The 24,077-nt window shown below is 43.9% G+C and overlaps 1 protein-coding gene across 3 annotated transcripts in view; it reads right to left on the reverse strand.

Moving 5' to 3' along the window:
• Positions 1 to 6,482: 6,482 nt before the first annotated feature.
• dennd2c (DENN/MADD domain containing 2C) overlaps positions 6,483 to 24,077 on the reverse strand; it is a 78,668-nt gene continuing 61,073 nt past the window's right edge. For all 3 annotated transcript variants that reach the window (XM_084333334.1, XM_084333335.1, XM_084333333.1), the window contains 3 exons: positions 21,359 to 21,601; positions 20,367 to 20,453; positions 6,483 to 7,592 (listed from right to left, as the gene is read on the reverse strand). In XM_084333334.1, the coding sequence (XP_084189460.1) occupies positions 7,561 to 7,592; positions 20,367 to 20,453; positions 21,359 to 21,601 (362 nt within the window). In that variant the 3' untranslated portion in view covers positions 6,483 to 7,560. The remainder of the gene's footprint in view (positions 7,593 to 20,366; positions 20,454 to 21,358; positions 21,602 to 24,077) is intronic.

Raw genomic sequence — 24,077 nt, forward strand, 5'->3', positions numbered from 1 at the left:
TCGCTCGTCAAAGAGGGAACCTCCGGCCGTGTCACAACAAAGTTTTTTGAGATTTGCTGCCTCTTGGTCCTCCCTGGGCCCTTTTGTCAAGTTCTATCTCATGGACATGACTGAGAGCTCTGTCTCTCACACAGTCCTGACTGGGACTTCTCCTGCATCCCGCCACTAGGTGGGCTAGCAGGAGTGTGTGGTGATGTGGACCGTGGGTTGATTGCGCACGGTTCCACTCATGTTGTGCGTTCTAGGGTAGCTGTACCCTATTACGCATAGTGGATCGGAGTCCTATCTTCTTCTTCATTAGGACGAGTGTGGGGATATGACCCTCCTCTCCGCCTTGATGGTCGTAAGGGACCTCAGGGGGTACATCTCTCAGTGGCTACGCGCCCTGCTCCACCTTTAGTTCCATAAAGGCAGAGCGAGACGCGAATGCCAGTAACGAAATATAACTAAGGTTATCCTATAACCCTAGTTATATGAATACTGGCTGAGTGTCTCGCTTTCAAGCCCTGAGGACCCTTGGCTGTTTTCTCACGTGAAATTCAGACTCGGAAGGAGGAAGTATGGGCACCACCCCGGGATTTATGGGACCGGAGGTGGGCGTGGTGGTGGTAGATGTAAAGGTGCAAGAGAAAGTTTTTTCAGCAAGTACATTCTGTACTATGAGCAATGGATGAGTTCCATAAAGGCAGATCGAGATGCTCAGCCAGTATTCATATAACTATGGTTATAGGATAACCTTCGTTTTTATCGACCCATCCCTTAACTCTTTTACGGCCATACCAGAGTATAGTCAGGTTATCTCGCCATGCGATGAGCGCCAAAAACCTGAGTATACTTGGGTTTTGATCCTTTGATATTTTCCTTTGATCCCCGTTCTATGCGGTCAGCCTGAGCCATCTAGGTGTCTATGATTCATCTACTTATGTTGGAATTGCAATGACGAACCTAGGTATGTAATTTCATCTTTCCTTGTGACAATATTGTCACCCACTGTAACTGAGAAGCCGTCGGTCTTGCTGAGTTTGTTATTTGATCCGAAGAGAATGGACTCTGTTTTACCCAGGTGTAATGATAGTTTGTTATCAGCGAGCCAGGTGCAGATTCTGCCGAGTTCTGAGCTGAGGGTTTTTTCAACCTGTAACTTGTTCTTGTCAGAGACCAGCAGGGCTGAGTCGTCCGCGAACAAGAACAAGTTGCAGTCACAAGCTTACGACATGTCATTTGCATGAATTAGGAACAGTAGCGGTCCTAGTATGCTTCCTTGTGGAACACCACAGCTCACTGTGAGGGGGGGATAGAGTACCGTTTACCTCCACCATCTGTTCTCTCCCCTCAAGGTAGGATTGCATCCAGCTCACTGATAAACTATCAAAACCAATTGCTTTTAGCTTGTCAATCAGAATGGAGTGATTGACAGTGTCGAAGGCCTTTTGTAGGTCCAGCATGACCATGCCGCAGTATTTGCCCGCGTCCACCTCTTGTTTGATGTGGTCGTTCAAATAGAGAAGGCATGTGTCAGTGGAGTGGGATGTTCTGAAGCCAGATTGGAATTCGTAGATTAGATTTTTTCCTGCTAGGTACTTTTCGACCTGTTCGTAGAAAATCTTTTCCATGACTTTCGAGATGGAGGTAAGAATAGAAACAGGGCGGTAGTTGCCTGGGTCTAATTTGCTGCCCTTTTTGTGCAGGGGGGTCACTCTCGCAATTTTGAAGTCCTTGGGGACATGTCCCTGTTTTATGGAGAGGTTTATTATGTGTGTGATGACTGGGGTGACTGATGGAATTTGGAGGGGATGTTGTCATGGCCAGTGGCCTTGTTAGGTTGGAGGGCGCTCAGTTTTTTGAGTACCTCATCTGTTGTTACTGTGGGAGCTATTAACTATTTTTACATTTATTTGTTATGTGATTTTGTAGTATCAATTTGTTTACGGCCATATTATTTAAGTTATTATGAGTCGCAGCTAAATGCTTTTACTTTGAAGGGGTTCTGGGCAATTGGGAAGCACAGCTGGGTGTATTTAGGTAATTAGAGGCAATAGCACAGTGGGCATCAGGGAAGGTATATGGTTTTTACCAGCGTCAGGAGATCATATAGAATCAAACATAATTTTTCTGTATTCTTTGATTAACAGACAATAAACACCACAAAACTGTCAAATGCTGTCTGGACAATGGACTTCCTGATCTGCGTGAGATTCGCTGCCCTGGTGCTTCAGTGGCTTTTTAGTTTTTATTAGTTGTTGTTGACAAATAGCCACTACAGTTACCATTTCCAGGTTGAAGTCGTCTTTGCGGACCCCTAGGTTTTTGTAGTATGCTACTATGTGTTCTACCCCATAATGCCCTGAGTGGGAGGGTAGTTTATTAACCAGTGTTGTGGCTATGTTTGTAAAGAATATGTTTAGGTATTTGGCCACATCCAGTTTGTCTGTGATGAGCATGTTTTCTGTCTTTATGTTTATGTTTGTAAATCTGGTTTTTAGTTTTTTGCTGCAGCTTAGTTGGTTGTTGAGTAATTTCCAAAGTTTGCGGGGTTTGTTTTTGTTTTCCTCAGTTTTGTCATTGATGATTTTTTTTGCGGTTTTGATCATGGTGTTTACGTCATTTCTTAGTCTGTTTCTTTGAATTTTTTGTTCAACCACGTGGGCTTGGAGTTCACTGTTTGAGGTTTTGGAAAGCTTTGTCTTACTTTTATGAAGTTCAGAGCATTTTTTGTCTCTGGTTTTCATAGCGGTCAGTATTTCAGTGTGCATCCATGGCTCAGCGCGATTTTTAACCCTGGTGGTTCTTAGGGATGCCATGTTGTTAAGTATTGTTGTGAATTTGGTTTTGAATCCAAGCCATGTTTCTTCAACCTGTACCACTGAGCTCATCTGACCAGTCTATTGAAAGAAATCGGTGGTGGTTTTCAACGTATGTGAGGTATAGATTGGGGGGAGATGACCACATCTAAAAAGGGGCCAGGTCAGAGAGGTCAGAAATGTGCTTGCCTTAGCAGACGGTGATAGAAGAAGCGGTTCAGAGGCAGGAGCCAGCAGAATGTTTAGCAGCCAGCAGAATGTTTTGAATTCCCCTGTACATCAACATTGATAGCAGCAGGCAGAGCGAGGGAGAGGGTTTGACAGTAGAAAACTGCGTTTGAAATGTGTGAAAGGTTATTAGCAGTTGTCATGACAGCGCGTTGCATGACAACCAGGAGAGGGGCGGGGCTGTCGTTGCTATGGCGAGAATATAGAAAAGCAAGTTCCTGCCGGGTGTAAGCCAGCCCAAGAGCGACTAAGGGCAGACTACAATCTGACTAGGACTGAGATCACACAGAAGAGACTCTCTTCTCTCATCACGGAGTGGGAGGGGGGGAGAAGGATGCCACATCATCATTAGCTTCGGCTAACACGAGGATGGTCTTGGCTAACGACCAGGCCTGACCACTATTGGACTGAATAGCAGAAGGACGATAGACTGAACACACCGAAAGATCTTTAGAATAGATCTTACAAGGACAATACGAATTGGTTCCCATCTGATTATGAGGTCTCTGTTTATGAAAATAAACAACGCTTCTCCTTGTAAGGTATTACGCGGTGTCGAGTGTCGAATTCTTACGAAGGTGGAGAATTATTATGGTGGCGGATCGCACTAACGGGGAGAGATAATGATTGTACAGCCAGTATAGGAGACGTCAGGATCATTAAAATGACACAACGCAGAGGGTGTGGATGGAGAGATGATAACACAAGAAGACGTGATACTGGCCGATTGATCAGAATCTAACACCATGCTCTCCAGTTCTTGGTTAAAGGCCTCTCTAGAGTAGGTTTTGAGGTCCCTAGATGTGACTGTTTTGTGACAGCTGGCCTTTTGTTTTAGCTTTTTGCGGGTACAGAAAATCATATAATGATCACTTAACCCGCATGCTATCACCCCTTTGTTGGAGATCATGGACTTGTCAGAGGTCAGAATGAGGTCAATGGTGGTTTGTGTTGAATTGGGTGATTAGCTGGCTGAAACTGTGCAGATCACAAAACCTACTGAAGGCCTTGAATCAGTGTGTATAGTATAGTAGAAGTAATCAGTGTGTATAGTATAATATTAGTACTCTGTGTGTATAGTACATAGTAGTACTCAGTGTGTACACATAAGCCCCGCCTAACGCTACTAGAAAAGAAATGGGTGGCTATCAAATGGGTCAAGAATGGTTAGGTGGAGACCTTTCTAGTATGTGTAGAAAAGTTGCTTTACTACAAAGTAGCAGCTCACATCATCAGGCCAGAGTTATAGCCCTAAACTACAGAGCATGGGGGGGACCATCCTAGAGGCAAATCTTTCCTGTGACAAAATGGCATCCAATGTAATAAAAAAAAGTCAACCAACAAACTAGATTCTTGTACCGGATCTCCTCTCTGGTAAACAAGAATACCCTGAAGACTCTGGCAGGAGCACTCATTCAAGGGTACTACGACTATGCTTGCACCTCATGGTACCAAAGCACCTCAAAGGCGCTAAAAACAAGATTACAAACATCACAAAACAAACTGGTCAGACTACTACTTGACCATACTCCTAGAACCCACCTCACCCCTGCCCACTTTGACTACCTAGGATGGCTTAGAGTAGACGACAGAGTACAGCAACTTGCAATGGGCCTGGTTTACAAGATACACTATACAACTAAGGTACCCATGTACATGTCAAAATACTTCCCAAAGGTCAGTGAATACCACGACCACAACACCAGAGGGAGCTCAACAAATCATGTTAAACCCAGATTCGGCTCAAACAAGGGACTAAACACATTTAGCAATTATGCCACATCAATGTGGAACGCCCTACCCAAAGCTGTAAAGGAATGTGAATCCCTTCCCACATTCAAAACCGCTCTTAAAGAGCACCTACGGGAGGCTGCAATTCGAAACTGGCCACCGTAAATGTCCAAACCCCCCCACCCCCTCCTAATAGACAGTCTCCTCCCCACCGTATGTATATATTCTCTCCCCACCGTATGTATATTTCTCTCCCACCCACCCACCCCTCCTAATGTACAGTCTCCTCCCCACCGTATGTATATTTCTCTCCCACCCACCCACCCCCTCCTAATGTACAGTCTCCTCCCCATCATATGTATATATTCTCTGTTAGGATCTATGGGTAACAGTACTGTATATTTGCATATCGTATATGTCACAAATGTAACAGTACTATATACCTGTAGTCATGTATGTCCCTATGCCATAAATGTCATATATGTTGTGTATGTCATAAATGTCACTATGAATTGAAAATGGGGGACCCTGATGTAAACAAGACAAACGTCTTTCTCTGGTCTGCATCCCCTTAACAATTGTGTGTATTGAGCCGTAGTGTATTGTACCCATTCTGCAATCTGTTAAATAAAGTTTTCATTCATTCATTCATCCTATTCTCTTACTGTGAGAGCACATGTAGACATTGCCCCCTTCTGGTCACGGATGGTAGTAACATACTGATGTGCAGTATTGATTGATTGATTGAAAACTTTATTAACAGATTGCAGAATGGGTACAATACAGACAACTGTTAAGGGGATGCAGACCAGAGAAAGGCTTTCGTCTTGTTTACATCAGGGTCCCCCATTTTCAATTCATCAGGACATATACATGACATACAGATAGACAGTACTGCTACATCTATACATTTATGACATACCAGATTTGCAAATACAGTACTGTTTGTGATACAAAAAGAGTCCAGAAAAGGTAGTATATACATTTGACGTAAAAACTGTACATTGGAGGAGGTTGGGTGGGGTTGGGGGGGAAACACTGTACAACTGTACAAGCAAAACTGTACATTGGGATATTGACAACCATACTAGGTAATTTACATTGGAGGGGGTTGGGGGGAAACACTGTACAAACAAGCAATACTGTACATTTGAATATTGACAAAACCATACTAGGTAAATTACTGTACATTGGAGGGGGTTGGGTTAGGACATTTACAGGGGCCAGTTTCGAATGGCAGTCTCCCGTAGGTGTTCCTTGAGAGTGGTTTTGAAAGTGGGTAGTGATTCACATTCCTTTACATACTGTCATTCTTCTCATTGGACTAACTTCTTCTAATCAATTAAATAATAAAAAAAATTATTTAAAATTGGGATTCATGGAGGAAAGCAATACTGTAAAAGCAAACATGATAGTGACTCGTACTCCCAAGAGACACTAACATACATTTTCAGAGAGCAAAACAACAACAACCCCTACCACTGTGGCCACCAAAGGTCTTCAGGTAGAGATGAATAGAGGCAAAACCAGACGTTTCGAACAGAAAGTAGAAACTACTTAACAAATTAGACGATTTTGAAAGATTTACGCTCCCCATTAATGCCTCTAAAGTGAAATTAATAAATTATGTGACATGATTTTGAGGTGTTTTGTGCAAGTCTTAAAACAACGACAGTCATTTCCGTTCCTGGGAACACATTTATTTTTAAAAAGTACGCGGGACAGTTCATGCTTATAAAAAATATTCAAAAATACTGTACATTGGTTCCCAACATTGTTTTCAGCATTAGTCTACCTTTAACGTTCACATCGCTATACCCCAACCCAAACTACGTATTTACAACTCCAGTTAACAGGAAGAAAGTGAGAAGATTCTGACATGCATCAAAACATCTGTTGAGATCAAAATCTTGTCAAAATGCATTCTTGTGCACTGAAATGTTGGGATACGTGAGATTAAGCCATAGTCCAAGTACTAATATTGCATCTCCTCTGTGTTCTAACAGAACATATCAATCTCAAATCAATGTTAAGACACTTTGAAATGTAATACAGACAATTCCATAGTAGTAGGGACAGTAAACAATATCTTTTTTTACAGAATGTGCTACTAGGAATGCAATAAAACAACAATGGTATAAATTATGTTAATTTCATAATTTGTTTTACGCACGCACAAATGATGCACGCACAAACTGAAACATCCATATACACTTGTGTATGAGCCGAGTCCACAACTGTAGTCCAAATGCTATCTGACTTTTCTTCCAACTTTTCCTTAATACTTTCAACGAAACAAAACAAAAAAGAAAAAAAAAAGCTATGGACTAGCAAGAATAATAGTTAGTACAACAAGACATGTGTTCAAGTTAATAGCTGAGGTTTAGTATCTGAAATGCTTCCTGTAGATTCACAAGGACATGGTGCCTGGTCCTAAAGTCTTCATAAAACATCGATAGAAATCAGATAAAAAATTATAATAACAATAATAATAGTAAAAAAATTATAATAAATACAAAGATATTTCCAGTTTTCCTCCAATCACAATTGCACTGCACTCCGAGTTGGGCATTGCATCCGTGGCTGTTAAGACCCATCCTCTGTCAAACCGACCTTCGGTCCCAGGAGGCTCAGCCGGTTTGACCACTGTCTCGTTTCATTCAGGCCGAGACAAAGCCTCGTGCTCTCACTCGTTCACAGCCCGTGTCCCTTTAGACATCGTGTCCTCAGCCAGTCCATCAGGAGGAGAGTCTTCTATTCCAAACAGAGTTTATCTCAACCAGGCGTTTCAGTCCTTTACTCACTTGATCTGCAGGAACTTCATCTTGCTCCCTGAGAACAACACACAGAAACCATGAGTCAACAACAACTTAGCTTTAACACACAGAAACCATGAGTCGACAACAACGTTAGGTTATGTATATAACCAAGTTCTGTTAGTTATGGTGCGCTCAGCACCAGTTGCATATATCTCGCTTCAGCATATATACACTGAATAATTTCACAAATGTACCTTTAAATGCCAGCATTCATCTGGCCACACCCCCATCCGCTTACCTATATAAGCAGGGATGGTGCCACACACTCATCTCCTTCCCAACAAATTTCACCACAATGAAAAATCAAGGGCCGCAGCGGCGTCCTGGTGCTGAGCGCACCATAACTAACAGAACTTGGTTATATACATAACCTAACGTTCTGTTCCGTTATGGCTTCGCTCAGCACCAGTTGCATAACAGGAGCTGAGCGGGAGCCATAGCTCGACAAATACACCCCGCTGAGGCCCCCCACAGCCATCAGATCAGGGAGGGCCGAGCCCCCCCGACCCACCCTAATGGAGGGCACCCCCCCCTATTGGTGGCTTCACGGGAGGGCAACGGACCCGACCGTGCGAAGAGGCACTCAAGCAACTCAACGCACAGGGTGAGCAGAGCGTGGCTTGACCCCACGACTACACACACGCACAACCCGCATGCCACCCGGGAACGAACGGAGGAAACAACCTCGTTACTGCCCCCAGAATCACGGGGTCAAGGGCAAACCCAACCCCGTGGCAAGGCCGTAGCAGCGGAGCGCGAAGGAAGACCCAGACCCACCAAAAGGGCTGGACTCCCTGGAATGGGGGCCCGGAGAAGTCCATGATGCCAGCATCAAGACCCCACCAGGTGGGCACGTAGTGCCCCGCCCCCCACATCGCCAGCGTATTCGGACAAAGGCCCCTCAGCCGAGCGGGCCCTGTCCCCCCAATAGTACACCGCCTGGCACACTGACCCTGCAGAACAGGCAGTCAGCATGGCCGTAAGCACACAAAAAAGGTTAACCAACGGAAGCAGGCAGCGCACCGGGGAAAAACCAGGCAACAGGCTGTTAACCCTAGCCTGGAGACTGCGGACGAGACAGGCGCCAGAGGGGACAGCTGAACACAGCCGCCCCGGCGGAAGGGGCGTATGCTGGCGTTGTTGCATGACCAAGCCTCCATTTAAAAACCCCCACCCAGAGGGGTTGAGGCAGAGAAGGCTGACACGATTGGCAGACGTCATGAACGTGCAGGGGCACCCTCAACCGGTGAACCCGAGAGTTGACACTGCTCCAACACACCAGGGAATCAACCACCTTGGCGTTACCCAATGCGGTGGTTGTTCCTATAACCCCTCAAGAAAAAACTCCAAAACACACCTGCGGGTATACACCGGCTATACCGCAGTACAAGTGTTTCAGTTTTCAAAAAAGGGTTAACCCAGGCCTACGGGTCGACGAAACATTACCTCGGACCGGGCCTGGCGATACGGGAAGCACAGGGTCACCAGAGGAGGTCAAAGACCACCCCAACAGGCCCCTCTTCGCCATGCGTGAGAGAGGAGCGAAAAAGAATGGAGAACCAGCCCCTAAGCACACCGTACTTGGTATTCCCAGGCGGTCTCCCAACCAAGTACTAACCAGGACCAACCTGTGTAGCGGCCGAGATCCGACGAGATCGAGCGTGTACAGGTTGGCATGGCCGTAAGCCATTACGACAGTGCTGAGTAAAAACGTACCCAACCAGGGTCTCCATAGCGCTTAACCCTGTGACACCCGGACCGACCTGGCATTTTTCCCCCTGAAAAAAGCCCAAGTCCCTCAGGGTACCAGAACAGCAGAGCTGCATCCCCGGCGGACAACGGGTTCAACGGGTTCAACCACCCCCCTGAAACAGATCCATCACATGGACCTGAACAGCACACGGAAGTCCTACCAACAGAGACGCGCACGGTGACGTACTCTATGGCGGGGGAATTCCTGCGGTGCACACGCCCAATATACCAGGCCGTGGGACCAGGAAACTCCCTCCCCCCCCCCCCCCCGTAACGTGCCGAACCGCAACGTGACGGGAACCTTGAAGGACAGGGGGTGTACCCCTGACCGACAGAAACAAGGGGGAGAGGAAAGGTTACCAGTTCACCCCTTTACGACCCCACACCCATGATACGATGTAATGACAAAAAGAGAATATGACACAGTCATAGTCAGCTCTATGAAGCGTTTGACAGCTCCACACAGCGCATGAGCTAACCTGCTATCTGATTTTTACTAAGGAAAAAACACAGAATAGAGAGGGCTCTAAGAGCCCCGGTCCAACATACACATGTGCTTCTGTGGCCAGTCCAACCCAGTTGTAGGTCACATGACACACACAACCCACCATCACCTACAAAAATGGCAAAAACACTCTACAGAGGAACGCCGTTTTTCATAATGAGAGAATACATAATTCTCGATTAGTATCGGCCACAGGCCTTGCTAAGCACACACGACAGCGACCAAACGATCTTTTCTTTCAGGAAAATAAAGTTTCTCCAGCTGTTTTAGCACAACCTCAGCAATCAAGCTAAGGGTTACATCGCATCCCTACCACACAAAAGACACAATGTAGTGCAACATGTCTGATAGGAGGATGAAAAAGTCCCCAGGGAACCGGGGGAAACACAATCCTCTTATTTTACCCTTAATACGGCCAGTTAAAACAGGAAACCTGTTAATATGTGAACACTGTTCATTGTCATCACAGGCTGAGAAAAGAACATTCTTTTACTCACTTGTCACTAAGCATAGCTTCATAGGTTAGTTACCTTAGTTGTGAGTACACGGTACATAACAACACACATGATGTTTCTCACACAACAACCAGATCATTTTCACATCTGTAACAACCCGATTTGCACGGAGAAGCTAACTGCCAGTGACAAGACAGTTCACACATAACTCGCGTCGTATCCTAAATGCATTGCAGCAACACACGTTTTGGGAAAACATCGTCATTCACAAAACATTTAGAAAAGTAAAACCAGAAGACGTGTTATAAGGTCTGGTCAACCTTGTCCTACCCGGAACATAGATCAGCGAAGTGCAGTCACAAGATACCGTAGAACACAGCCGTCCTGTGTTGTTCGATCCGGGCAGCGTCGCCGCTCCAACCAGTCGCTACAGTCCTCTTTGTTGACGCAATCCCCGTCCAGGCTCAGGGCAGGGTCGACGAACATCCCCTGTCAAGGATGACGTCGTAGTCAAGAGTGTAAAACATGTTTATAATCAAAGCACGTTCAACAGAGTAGCATTAAGCTAACGGCCGCTCCAACCGTTCGGGCGCTACTGCCCCTGCTCGCGAGACGCCGAGCTAACGGCGCACGCGACCAGAAGCGAGCTCGCGGCGGCGCGCGAGGAGCTAAAGCTACCCCGCGCCAGGCCTTGGCCTATAGCAGCAAGCTAACGTTACCTAGTGATCACGACATGCTAGCGCCGCAGCTAACAGCTGACTGGCTAACAGTAGGCCCAACTTAAGTAGGCCATGCAGCGATCCCCGCAGGCTAACGCAGCAGCTAACAGCTGACTGGCCAACCGTAAGCTAAGCAGCTATCACCTGAACATGTATACAATGACATAACACTCACCCAGACAGGCCGCCGTTCTGAACCTCTCCTCACTTTTTAAGAGAAAAGAGAAACAAGATGTCAACACTGCTTTACAACGGTGATTTTACCAACACCCGACGGAATCAGCACAATACCAAACTGGCCTGTGTAGCTGACTTGAACATGGATCTGCCGCTATCGCACATCCATGCACATATCTCCTCGTGAAGGAATACTCTCATTTGGATATGAAAGAAGGGGCTTAACACGGGACAGAGAGATAACCACTCGTCCAGAACACACAGGGATCACCAGTGTTAATGGTCGCGGCCCACTAGTTAAAACTACAATGGTCTTCAGACCAAGGTCTTCTGTCGCCTAGGTGGCTGAACAAAGGACCCTAGCCTGGGGCCGGTTTCCATAAACATTGTCAAGTAGCCCCCATAGCACTAACAGACAAGTGAAGCCCGCCAGCAACAGTACTCACCCAACCTGAAACCCACCGCTTCTCACAACAGCGGCGCGTCCGACAGTTCAGCTGTGGCCTGACAGGTTTCACCCCAACAAACACAGCAAGGAACTGCAGTTGAGAAGCATGCAGCGGCGTGCTCCCAATACGAAAACCGGTGGAGGATTTTTAGAATGATCATCATCTTCCAGACACTCCAGTACGAAGACAATATCGCCGTATTTTCTCGAAAATAGTGAGAGAAAATAAAGATATGATGTCAACGTATCTCCTTGTTCTTACTCTCCTTGTAACAATATTTTTCTCCACGTCAAGTGGGCATATGAGCAACACGTTGCTTGTGATGAAATTTGAGAAGGAGATGAGTGTGTGGCACCATCCCTGCTTATATAGGTAAGCGGATGGGGGTGTGGCCAGATGAATGCTGGCATTTAAAGGTACATTTGTGAAATTATTCAGTGTATATATGCTGAAGCGAGATATATGCAACTGGTGCTGAGCGAAGCCATAACGGAACAGAACTTAGCTTTAACACATTCAGCGCCAGAGCTATATGGCAAATATAGGTCTAGATGGTTGCTGCTTTAATCAATGGGAGGACGGGGAGATTTGCGAGTGCTTAAAATATATATTAAATTATGGCTATGGGTCTAATACACCGTTGCTTATCAATGAGTTGCTTGCAGTCAACATGTACGAAACCGATTGTTTTTTCATCGGTACATTTCCGTTTTATACCGTTTTGAATCCGAGTATAGTTTTGGTGATTTCTAGTAATTCCAGAGAAAGACGCGATAATAGCTCTTTAGTGGAATACACAAAACACACGGACATTTTTCGGCTGATTTATGAATCGTTTTCAAATAAACGCTAGATTAGCGATAGTATATGTGTCCTCATGCACAATACAGAAGCAGGCTGAAAAATCGCTTATCCGTGCCTTGGGTCAGCGCCAACGGCACACACACACACACACACACGTTGTGATCGCTGTGAAAGAAACATCTGATTAACCCAAGACTGGTAACATAGTGTCCTTACCTCACATCTGATGTCCTGCAAAAAGATTAATCCAATTCTTGATCGCCATTCCAAATATTGATTGTGTTTATTGATCCAATGTTATATATCCAAAACACATAATCCACGCTGCTCAGAGTGTCCCCAGTCAATGTGGTATACGATACTGCATGCCCGAGAAGGAAAACCTGGACCGGACTTTTTTCTTTGATGCACAGTCCCAGCCAATCCAATCCAATGATGTGCAATACCATCCGGGAGACGATAGGCGGCGGTATTTGCGAGCTCAGACCCATTCCCAACGATAACATCAGGTTGGATGGATGAAAATGAATGGATATCGCTAATAAAAGAAATAACGATTAAAACCCAACGTGATTGGCGCTCAAGCGTCGGCGAGTTAACCCGACTATACTCGGGTCTGGCGTCCAATGTGTTAACACACAGAAACCATGAGTCGACAACAACTTAGCTTTAACACACAGAAACCATGAGTCGACAACAACTTAGCTTTAACACACAGAAACCATGAGTCGACAACAACTTAGCTTTAACACACAAACCATGATTCGACAACAACTTAGCTTTAACACACAGAAACCATGAGTCGACAAAAACTTAGCTTTAACACACAGAAACCATGAGTTATTGAGCCATACTGTATTGTACCCATTCTGCAATCTGTTAATAAAGTTTTCAATCAATCAATCAATCAATCGTCAACAACTTAGCTTTAACACACAGAAATCATGAATCGACAAAAACGTTCACAGTGAACATTTATATCAGACGGAAGGGAGATGCTGCTAACACAGTCTCATCGGAAAACGTAAATAAAGTACTAATCGACCACAGGAAAAAAAGGTACATAATGTACGTTATAGTCATAAATAATATATTTATGTATTGTATCTGCAAAAGTCCAAAACAAACGCAGCAACCAGGAGTTGAACCAACAGTCATTGCAGTCGTGGGCGAGTGCTCTCACCACTATCTAACTATGTTTATAGTTAAAGGTCCCATGTTTTGCTATTCCTTTCACTATTTGGGCAATGTTACACAATTCCTGTGAGTCTATGGAACACATCTGTAAGGGGGATACTAATTAATTTCGCCGCGGGGGGGCATAATCCCACGGGACAATGCATTGGTAACTTGTTTCAAATGACAATATATACCCCTGTGAATATTATTGCACGGATCGGAATACGGGCGCGTGTGTGGGAGCGTGCGCAATCACTAATGTCTTGTATGTAGATGCTTTGGGTCGTTGCAGAAGGTATCATAATGTATTTAGAAGTACATGCCTGTTCGCACACACACACACACACACACACAAAACACGTGCACTCACACATATAAAACATGCACACATAAAACACACATCCATACTAAACGCACACATATAAAACACACACATACAAAATAAACGTACACACTCCACACACACAGTTTATCAGTACACTGGGTGCTATCGTGGACCAGGAGTTGACTCACTAACCGCCACTTCTGCTGTATATACAGTACAACATGTGAATATTTGAGCCATGTCTTTGTTGTTTGTCTTTTGTCATGTCTGATAATGTACTTTTATAGTTTATATTATGTCTTTATTATTCTTACTATGTTTATGTTTATGTTTATTAAAGGATCCCCATTAGACTCATAAAAGAGCCTCTAGTCTTCCTGTGGTCCTAGACAAAAAAAATACAATACAAATGTACAACAAAGAATACGAATAAAAATTAAAACAAAACACAAATTAAAAATTAATACAAATATACAAATTCACATTATAAAATCTAACATTCCAGTAAAAAAAAAAGATAAAATACACAGATAACAGTTACATACTTGACAAAACACAAATTAAAAATTAATACAAATATACAAATTCACATTATAAAATCTAACATTCCTGTCAAACAAAAAAAAATATATATATATATATAATACACAGATAACAGTTACATACTTGACATGTTTGCAAGATATCTCTTAAAGGAAAACTCCAACATTTTGGGAAATTAGCTTATTTAACATCTTCCCTGGAGTTAGACAAGAAGATACATACCTTTTTTGTCTCTGTGCGTGCATTTAGCTTAGGGAACAGTCGCTCCGTTAGCATAGCTTAGCTTAGCTTCATCACTGGAAGTGAGGCGGGGCTGGAGCCTTACAGTGTATAGTTTGATTGATTGATTGAAAGGTTTATTAACACAGATCAGGATGGTAAAGCATATATAATGACTTCCTTTCTGGGGTTGTCAAAATAAAAGTGCGACGTTTATAGCAGCGGAAAACGTTTATTTTGTACATTATCTAACGTTAACACGAACCTAAACTAACGTTACAACTAACCTAAAGTTAGTTTAGGTTCGTGTTAACGTTAGATAATGTACAAAATAAACGTTTTCCGCTGCTATAAACGTTGCACTTTTATTTTGACAACCCCAGAAAGGAAGTCATTATATATGCTTTACCATCCTGATCTGTGTTAGCTCCGGTTAGCTCAGAGCGTCCGGTATAACAATACCAGCCATTGGATTACTGTTTTCTAAATTGGGGAGGCTTTTAATCGTCAAGGTAAGAGGATTTCAAGTCATGGTATCCATAAACTTCAATCGGTTCGGATCCTTTGAATGAATGAGAATGTCAACAATCACGACGACACGTTGAAATCACTGGCTGCGCTCAGAGAGGAGTGGTTGGGCAAAAAAATTGTTCCGAGTATATTTGCTTATAAAACGTAATTCAATTATTTTTTATTTCTCCACGTGGTGAATACACAGGTCACAACATGTTTACATGAACGTTTTGGAGTTGTATTTGGAGTGTATTCTGCAATCTGTTAATAAACTTTTCAATCAATCAATCAAACTATACACTGTAAGGCTCCGGCCCCGCCTCACTTCCAGTGATGAAGCTAAGCTATGCTAACGGAGCGACTGTTCCCTAAGCTAAATGCACGCACAGAGACAAAAAAGGTATGTATCTTCTTGTCTAACTCCAGGGAAGATGTTAAATAAGCTAATTTCCCAAAATGTTGGAGTTTTCCTTTAATATTTGTTTTGAAAGTAATTTTATTATGTATTGTGGATGAGATGTTTTTCGGCAGAGCATTCCAGAGTGCTATTGACCTATATATTCCAGTGAGTTTGAGAAAATTTGATTTTGGTGCTGATTTTGTTCTGATGTTACCAGAAGCGGCCCCTCTAGTGTTATAACCATGCTCAGAAGTAATTTCTAACTGCTGAGCCAAGCTAGATGGCTTACCAGTGCTAATAATGTTCCGCAGCAGCATTAGAAGACTCATCGATACTTTATCTTCAACCATCAGCTATGCCAGATGTTCATGCATAAAACCAATACTTGTCCTGTATGAACAGCCTAGTACCAGGCGAGCCGCTTTATTCTGAGCAACCTGCAACTTTTTAAAATTCGATTTTGTAGCTGACGACCAGATAACAGGGCAGTATTCTAAATGAGACAAAACCAAAGAATGAATAACAGATTTCATTATGGAGGGAGTGATAAAAGCAGAACATTTCCTAGTCATAAAAATTCCTCTACCCATTTTAATGACAATATTATTTATATGTTTAGACCAAGATAATGAGCTATCAATAGTAACTCTGAGAAGTTTTATTGTGTTCACTTGTTCAATTTGTGTGGTGCCAATTGACAGTTTTAATTGAGGATGCATGCCCAACATGTGTCTAGATCCAAGCACAATGGCCTTTGTCTTAGAGATATTTAACACCAACTTGTTGCACTCAATCCATTCATAAATGTCTGTTAAGGCCCTGTTTAAGGTGTCAGTTACATCTTGCTCAGCTGTAGCTGCACTGTATAATGTTGTGTCATCAGCATACATAATTGTTTTAATTTTCTTTTACAGCCAACGGTAAATCATTGGTAAAGATGGAGTATAACAAAGGCCCTAGGCAGCTTCCTTGTGGAACCCCACAGTTAATGGGATTCCATTTTGAAAAGCTGCCATTAAAGAAGACTCTCTGTTGTCTCCCTGAGAGATAATTAATAAACCATGATAGTGCATTGGAGGTGAAACCGTAACACTGTAGCTTATCTACAAGCAAGGTATGATCAATTACATCAAATGCTGCACTGAAATCCAACATAACGGCACCTACTCATTTCTTGTCACTATCATTTCTGTTGTTATTATTGTTAGTGTTATTGTTGTTAGTGTCTCTATTATTATTACTGTAAATCTATTGTATTGTGATGTCTTGTTCTATGTATGTTTTGAAAAAGAGAAAATAAAAACATTTACAAAAAAAAGGTCTACTTTAGATTTTGCATCCAGGACTTTATCAAGACCCACCATTTTCTGCAGCATCTTGGCCCGCACAGCATCAACTGACTTCATCCGACCATGGCCATACATAATGCAAGTGAAGGACTCCATCTCCTGTTGGAGCTCATCTGTCACCAGCCACAATGCACCAAGCTGAGTGAAAGCCTTCTGGAATGTAACCAGCCCCCTCTCAGTCATGTACCAGCCAGCCCCCTCTCAATCATGTATACCAGCCCCCTCTCAGTCATGTACCAGCCCCCTCTCAGTCATGTACCAGCCAGCCCCCTCTCAGTCATGTATACCAGCCCCCTCTCATGTCATGTACCAGCCCCCTCTCAGTCATGTACCAGCTAGCCCCCTCTCAGTCATGTACCAGCCAGCCCCCTCTCAGTCATGTACCAGCCAGCCCCCTCTCAGTCATGTACCAGCCAGACCCCTCTCAGTCATGTACCAGTCCCCTCCCAGTCATGTATACCAGCCCCCTCTCAGTCATGTACCAGCCCCCTCTCAGTCATGTACCAGCCCCCTGTCATGTACCAGCCCCCTCTCAGTCATCTACCAGCCCCCTCTCAGTCATCTACCAGCCCCCTCTCAGTCATGTGTACCAGCCCCCTCTCAGTCATGTACCACCAGCCCCCTCTCAGTCATGTACCACCAGCCCCCTCTCAGTCATGTACCACAGCCCCCTCTCAGTCATGTACCAGCCCCCTCTCAGTCATGTACCACATCCCCCTCTCAGTCATGTATCACAGCCCTCTCTCAGTCATCTACCAGCCCCCTCTCAGTCATGTACCACCAGCCCCCTCTGTCATGTACCAGCCCCCTCTCAGTCATGTACCACAGTCCCCTCTGTCATGTACCAGCCCCCTCTCAGTCATCTACCAGCCCCCTCTCAGTCATCTACCAGCCCCCTCTCAGTCATGTATACCAGCCCCCTCTCAGTCATGTACCAGCCCCCTCTCAGTCATGTATACCAGCCCCCTCTCAGTCATGTACCACAGCCCCCTCTCAGTCATGTATACCAGCCCCCTCTCAGTCATGTACCACAGCCCCCTCTATAGCCCTATAAATAATATAAACATGTTTAAAATGAATAATATTTACTAATTTTAAGTATGTTTGTATTTCCAATGCACAATATAACGTTATTATCGCAATTAAAAAACACTCGTTTTCCAGAGCAGGAAGTGACATCACGTTTTTTTTTTTTTTTTTTTGTATTTCTCGGCCCGGGCTATACGCGATAGCGCTCTGAGTGCGCGTCACAGTTTGATCGCTGTATACGTCACAGCCAATCAGTGCATAACGCGTTGTGCGTTGAAATATGACTATTATGTTGGAATCCGGGCGCGATTTGAAGCGGTCTAGCCAGTAGCGTCAAGAATATCTGTAGCCGCATTTTGCGGAGACGCTCTCTGATTGGCCGACGCCAGTATTTTTTTCCGTAGCAGAATTTCACAGAGACGATCTCTGATTGGCCGAATCCAATTTCTAATGTTCCAATTCTAGCTTCTAGCTTCCTAGGTTGGTTCCTAGGTTGGTCTAGGTTGTTTGTCTTAGAGCGTGCCGTGACTGTGTGTGTGAGGGAGAGAGGGGGGTGTGTGATTAATCAGCCCTTGTGTGTGTGAATGTAACAAGTTCCTAACGTTTTCTTTCCCCTATTATTTCATGCACACTTTATTCATTGTTTTAAATTATTATTTTCTTTTAAGTTATTTTGTGCATCACTCTGTTTTGAATTTGATGCAAATTTGCAATGCATGAGGGTCATCCTTTTGTGTTAAATGGCTGCACAAAGCAAGCATTTGTTGACTCGCATGTTGATAAGAGTATTAAAACTTGGAACTTGAAAAAGATCTGTTTAAGGTAAAAAAAATTAAAAATACAAATGCGATTAATTTGTGATTAATCGCAAGTTAACTATGGACAATCATGCGATTAATCGAGTTAAATATTTTAATCGTTTGACAGCACTATTTATAACACAAGACTATGACTACCAACTGCCTAGCCAGCCGTGTATCAATCTTGGATGCAATAATAACGTTACTTACCACACTGACTATGTCGATGGCTCATTGATTTAACTACTGCAGCTCTCTCGGATTGAAAATACGTGGATTATGGCTTGTTCAATATCGTCTATGTTTGAATGAATGAATGAATGAATGAGAACTTTATTAACAGATTGCAGAATGGGTACAATACAGTACGGCTCAATACACACAATTGTTAAGGGGATGCAGACCAGAGAAAGACGTTTGTCTTGTTTACATCAGGGTCACAGATTTTCGATTCATATCGATAGTTTAATAGCTAGCCTTGGCTCGTTTAACAATATGCAAAATATGTGTACAGCCCTGTACTCATACTGAAGTTATTCTTGGTATATAATAGGTCTGATTGTGTAACGAATCGATTCCACGTCGCGCTGTGTGTGAGAGAGAGAAGGAGAGAGGGAGAGATCTGCCTGTGTTTGGAGACGGGCGAGTTTTGTTTCTAACTTTTCTATTTATATATTGTGTTTCAAGTTGTGAATTAGAGTCTAGACTATACTTTATTTGACTGGTTGTGTGTTGTTGTAGTAACAGCTGAGCGACTCGTTCATAAGAGCCGATTCATTGCCGTGAGCGTGAGTCGAATCGCTCACATCTTGCCATGAGTCTGTTGCGTGGTACAGTACTGTACTGTACATGTTTGCAAAATATTTGGTATAGCGCCCCTAGTGGCGAAGTACCCACCGGCCGCCACTGTCCTGACCCCTGCCATAGTGCCTCGCGCACCTACACGGCCGACCCGGGTTCGATCCCAGCTCCCGTCGTTATTTGTCGCATGTCTTCCCCACCTCTCCTCCCATTCGCCCTCTCCTCTGTCGGTCCTGCATGACCAATAAAGCTGTAAAAATGCTAAAAGAATTATTAAAAAAAAATAAACCCCATGGGACATTATTTCAACCTGTTACCTGTCAGAATCTTAAAATAGACACTTCAAGGATTAGGAAAAAACAGGTGGCGAAAAAAAAGATCCACCCTATGCAGGTGGACCTATGTTTCCATCTAGACTAATAGCTATAATATAGAATATAGATATAGCCCTGCAAACACCGCCACGCATTCCTATCTCTTAGAGAGGTGGCGCAGTAGGAACAAAGATGCTCTAGGCCCGCGGCACTGAATGAGTTAAAGAGGTTCACACTAGGTATAGAGAAATGTCTTTTTCTCTGGGTTGCCAGGTTGCACAAAACATATTCAGCGTTGTGTATATATGATATCAGATGGCCTCACACTCTAATATTCTCACACAGAAAGTCAGATACAATCCATGTGTTGCATCAAAAAAGACATCATCCTCCGCCTTTACTGGTTAATTTAAGACTCCTTGTTTTCCTCATCAATCATTTTAAAAGGACCAACCTAGTCCTTTGAAGAATTTGTTCACCCCACTTGGCTCCGACTCAGGGTAGGAATCCAGATACTCTGCAGCCCTCGCTTCAAAGAGACCTAAGAGGAGGGCAGGAGCAGGATCAGCTTAATTATCACACAGGACATGCAGGGGAGGTAGAGCTCAGAGTTTCCAACCTTGACAAACAACAGTGGCCCATTCTCGCTGGATGGCGCACATTATTTATTTCCTTAAAAGATTATTTTTATCCAATTTCAGCTCGTTATTAGATTCATAGAGAGAGAGAGAGAGAGAGAGAGAGAGAGAGAGAGAGAGAGAGAGAGAGAGAGAGAGAGAGAGAGACCGTGAACCAGATTTGAACCTGCAACCTTGTGAGCAGCACATGGTATGTACCTTAGAGAGTTATGGAAACAATTCTGAAACTGTAGTTTACCAAAATACTATATTCTTCGCAATTAGAAGAAGTTGAACTAAATTGTAGCTCCTCTCAGAAAATTATAGTTTGAGGAACTAACACTACTGTACTACTAAGTACTACTGAGAAAGTACTTAAACTACATCCAAATCTCATGAAAACTATCACAATCTGATTCTGTTATGTAATTTAGGTAGATGGAGCAACAACTGAGGTGAGAGTGTATTTAGTAATAAATAATAACTTATATAGCGCCTTTCAAGAAACCCATGGATGCTTTACAAGCTACAAAAAAGACAAGTAAAATAAATAATAATAACAATAAAGGACAGGGAGACGACTAGAGGCCATAGACCTTTGTGCACAGGTGGGTTTTCAGGGCTGTCTTGAAGGATGTGACTCAGCTGGGAGAGAGTTCCAGAGGGTGGGGGCCGCCACGCTGAAGGCCCTGTCCCCAAAACTTCATAGGCGGTTGCGGGGGATGGAGAACAGATAACCAGGGCAAGTAAAACCTCACCGTGCCTAAAGCTGTGTTTTAAGAAGATGATAGTGAGGGTTCGTTAAAAGGGGATGACAGATCAAAGGTACCTTTGCCCCCTCCTTTGCGCAGCTCCTTGTCCTGGATGAAGCCGGCGAACATCTGTGTCTCCATGAAGAGCTGGAGGAACTGGCGGGCTCCGCGGGAGGGGTGGGACTTTCTGAAGCTGTCGCGCTGCAGCTCCCTGACTCCACTGGAGGAAACGGTCATGTGGAGCGGGTAGTGGCCTACCAGCTCCACAAAGAAACGCACAAAGGCCTCTGACACCAGGGAGCTCAGCTCCCCCTGCTGGCCTGGAGGAGACACAGGTGGATGGATAGGAAGAAATTAAATGACAATAAGAAAAGCTTTGCGAATATGCCACTAATGTTCACAATCATGATTCATATTTTGTACCCACAGGGCCCGGCCACACTGATCCCTTGTGTCTGTCTGTTGTACCCACAGGGCCCGGCCACACTGATCCCTTGTGTCTGTCTGTTGTACCCACAGGGCCCGGCCACACTGACCCCTTGTGTCTGTCTGTTGTACCCACAGGGCCCGGCCACACTGATCCCTTGTGTCTGTCTGTTGTACCCACAGGGCCCGGCCACACTGACCCCTTGTGTCTGTCTGTTGTACCCACAGGGCCCGGCCACACTGACCCCTTGTGTCTGTCTGTTGTACCCACAGGGCCCGGCCACACTGACCCCTTGTGTCTGTCTGTTGTACCCACAGGGCCCGGCCACACTGACCCCTTGTGTCTGTCTGTTGTACCCACAGGGCCCGGCCACACTGATCCCTTGTGTCTGTCTGTTGTACCCACAGGGCCCGGCCACACTGACCCCTTGTGTCTGTCTGTTGTACCCACAGGGCCCGGCCACACTGACCCCTTGTGTCTGTCTGTTGTACCCACAGGGCCCGGCCACACTGATCCCTTGTGTCTGTCTGTTGTGCCCACAGGGCCCGGCCACACTGATCCCTTGTGTCTGTCTGTTGTACCCACAGGGCCCGGCCACACTGATCCCTTGTGTCTGTCTGTTGTACCCACAGGGCCCGGCCACACTGATCCCTTGTGTCTGTCTGTTGTACCCACAGGGCCCGGCCACACTGATCCCTTGTGTCTGTCTGTTGTACCCACAGGGCCCGGCCACACTGATCCCTTGTGTCTGTCTGTTGTACCCACAGGGCCCGGCCACACTGACCCCTTGTGTCTGTCTGTTGTACCCACAGGGCCCGGCCACACTGATCCCTTGTGTCTGTCTGTCTAATTATTCTTCAATGATGAGTATCGACTATCTGTTTGTTGGACAGGGCTGATGATGATCCGTCTCCGCCAGATCTGTACGCACTTTGGCGGACAGAAAAGTTTGGGACTTTTGGAACTGACTGATATGCATTAGCAAACGCGATTAGGTAATAAAAAACAAACCAATGGACCATGCATCTGTTTTATCGGTTTTAGATCAATGTGGCCACACTCTCAAGCTATCCATATGCAAACTAGCCTAGCTTAGCACAAATTAATGAAAGCGGATACGGACCAGGAAGCCTAGTTGTTGGCCAAAAACACCTCTCCTGTAGTTCTAAGCTAGGCTAGAGGTCCGTATCCGCTTCCATTAATTTGTGCTAAGCTAGGCTAGTTTGCATCTGGATAGCTTGAGAGTGTGGCCACATTGATCTAAAACAGATAAAACAGATGCATGGTCCATTGGTTTGTTTTTTATTACCTAATCGTGTAATGCTAGGCTAGTTTGCAGCCTCAGGCTGACCTCAACCTAAATTGGCTGACCACTTTAAATGTGCTATAGATAACATTTGATTTGATTTAAAATCTTTATTTCGAACATGTAAATACAACAATATAAAATCAAAACAAATCATTGATCTCTAGAAATTAAATGAAAAAAATAAAATAAACAAAAGCTAAACATAACTCAATTTACATGTTCGAAAAGGAGTAGGAAGAAGTATACACGTATTTAATCCTACCCCTTTTCCACTACTCAAATGAGTGTACTAATTTAAAACCTTACAAAACAAATATATATATATATATATGCAAAACAAAAATTATATATGTCAAACATGAAAGAAATCAAATTAAAATGTAAACACCCGTGAATGTCAAATCCCTTCCTCATCCCTGTACCTCGTGAAAATAATTTCCTTATAATTCAGTTTGAATTGTCTCATGTTTGGACATTGCTTTAGCACCACATTCAGACTGTTCCACAGTTTCACTCCACATATGGAAATGCAGTGTCTTCTCCTGGTAGTGCGTACACTAAGAACTTTTAAATTGAGTTCTCCCCTCAGATTATAACCCCCCTCTCTATCAAAGAACAGTTCTTGAATGTTTACTGGAAGTACCTTTTGCTTTATACATTAATTGTGCCATTTTAAATTCCACAAGATCATTTAACTTTAATGTTTTTGACTTTAAAAATAATATGTTTGTGTGATCACGATGCAATGCGAACTATCCTTATGGCTTTTTTTTGGAGTATATAAGTATAAAATGTTTGACATGTAACATTTGATGAGTAATCTTTAAAAAAAATAATAATAATACTTCCACAGAGCTTTTAGAAAGGTGCGTTCCCCCCTGAAAAAGTATTGATTAATGAATATATAATTTTACAAATGTTGGTGGGTCCAAAATTAATGTTGTTGTTTACATGTTACAGGCATGTATTGCCTCCCGATATCTAATGGCTGAATGTTATCTATGGTACCTTTAACACAATAAATGATTGATCCTACAAGGCCAAATCTGAAAGATCAAAC

Source organism: Notolepis coatsorum (assembly GCF_963971535.1).
Source record: "Notolepis coatsorum genome assembly, chromosome: 17".
Taxonomy (NCBI): Eukaryota; Metazoa; Chordata; class Actinopteri; order Aulopiformes; family Paralepididae; genus Notolepis; species Notolepis coatsorum.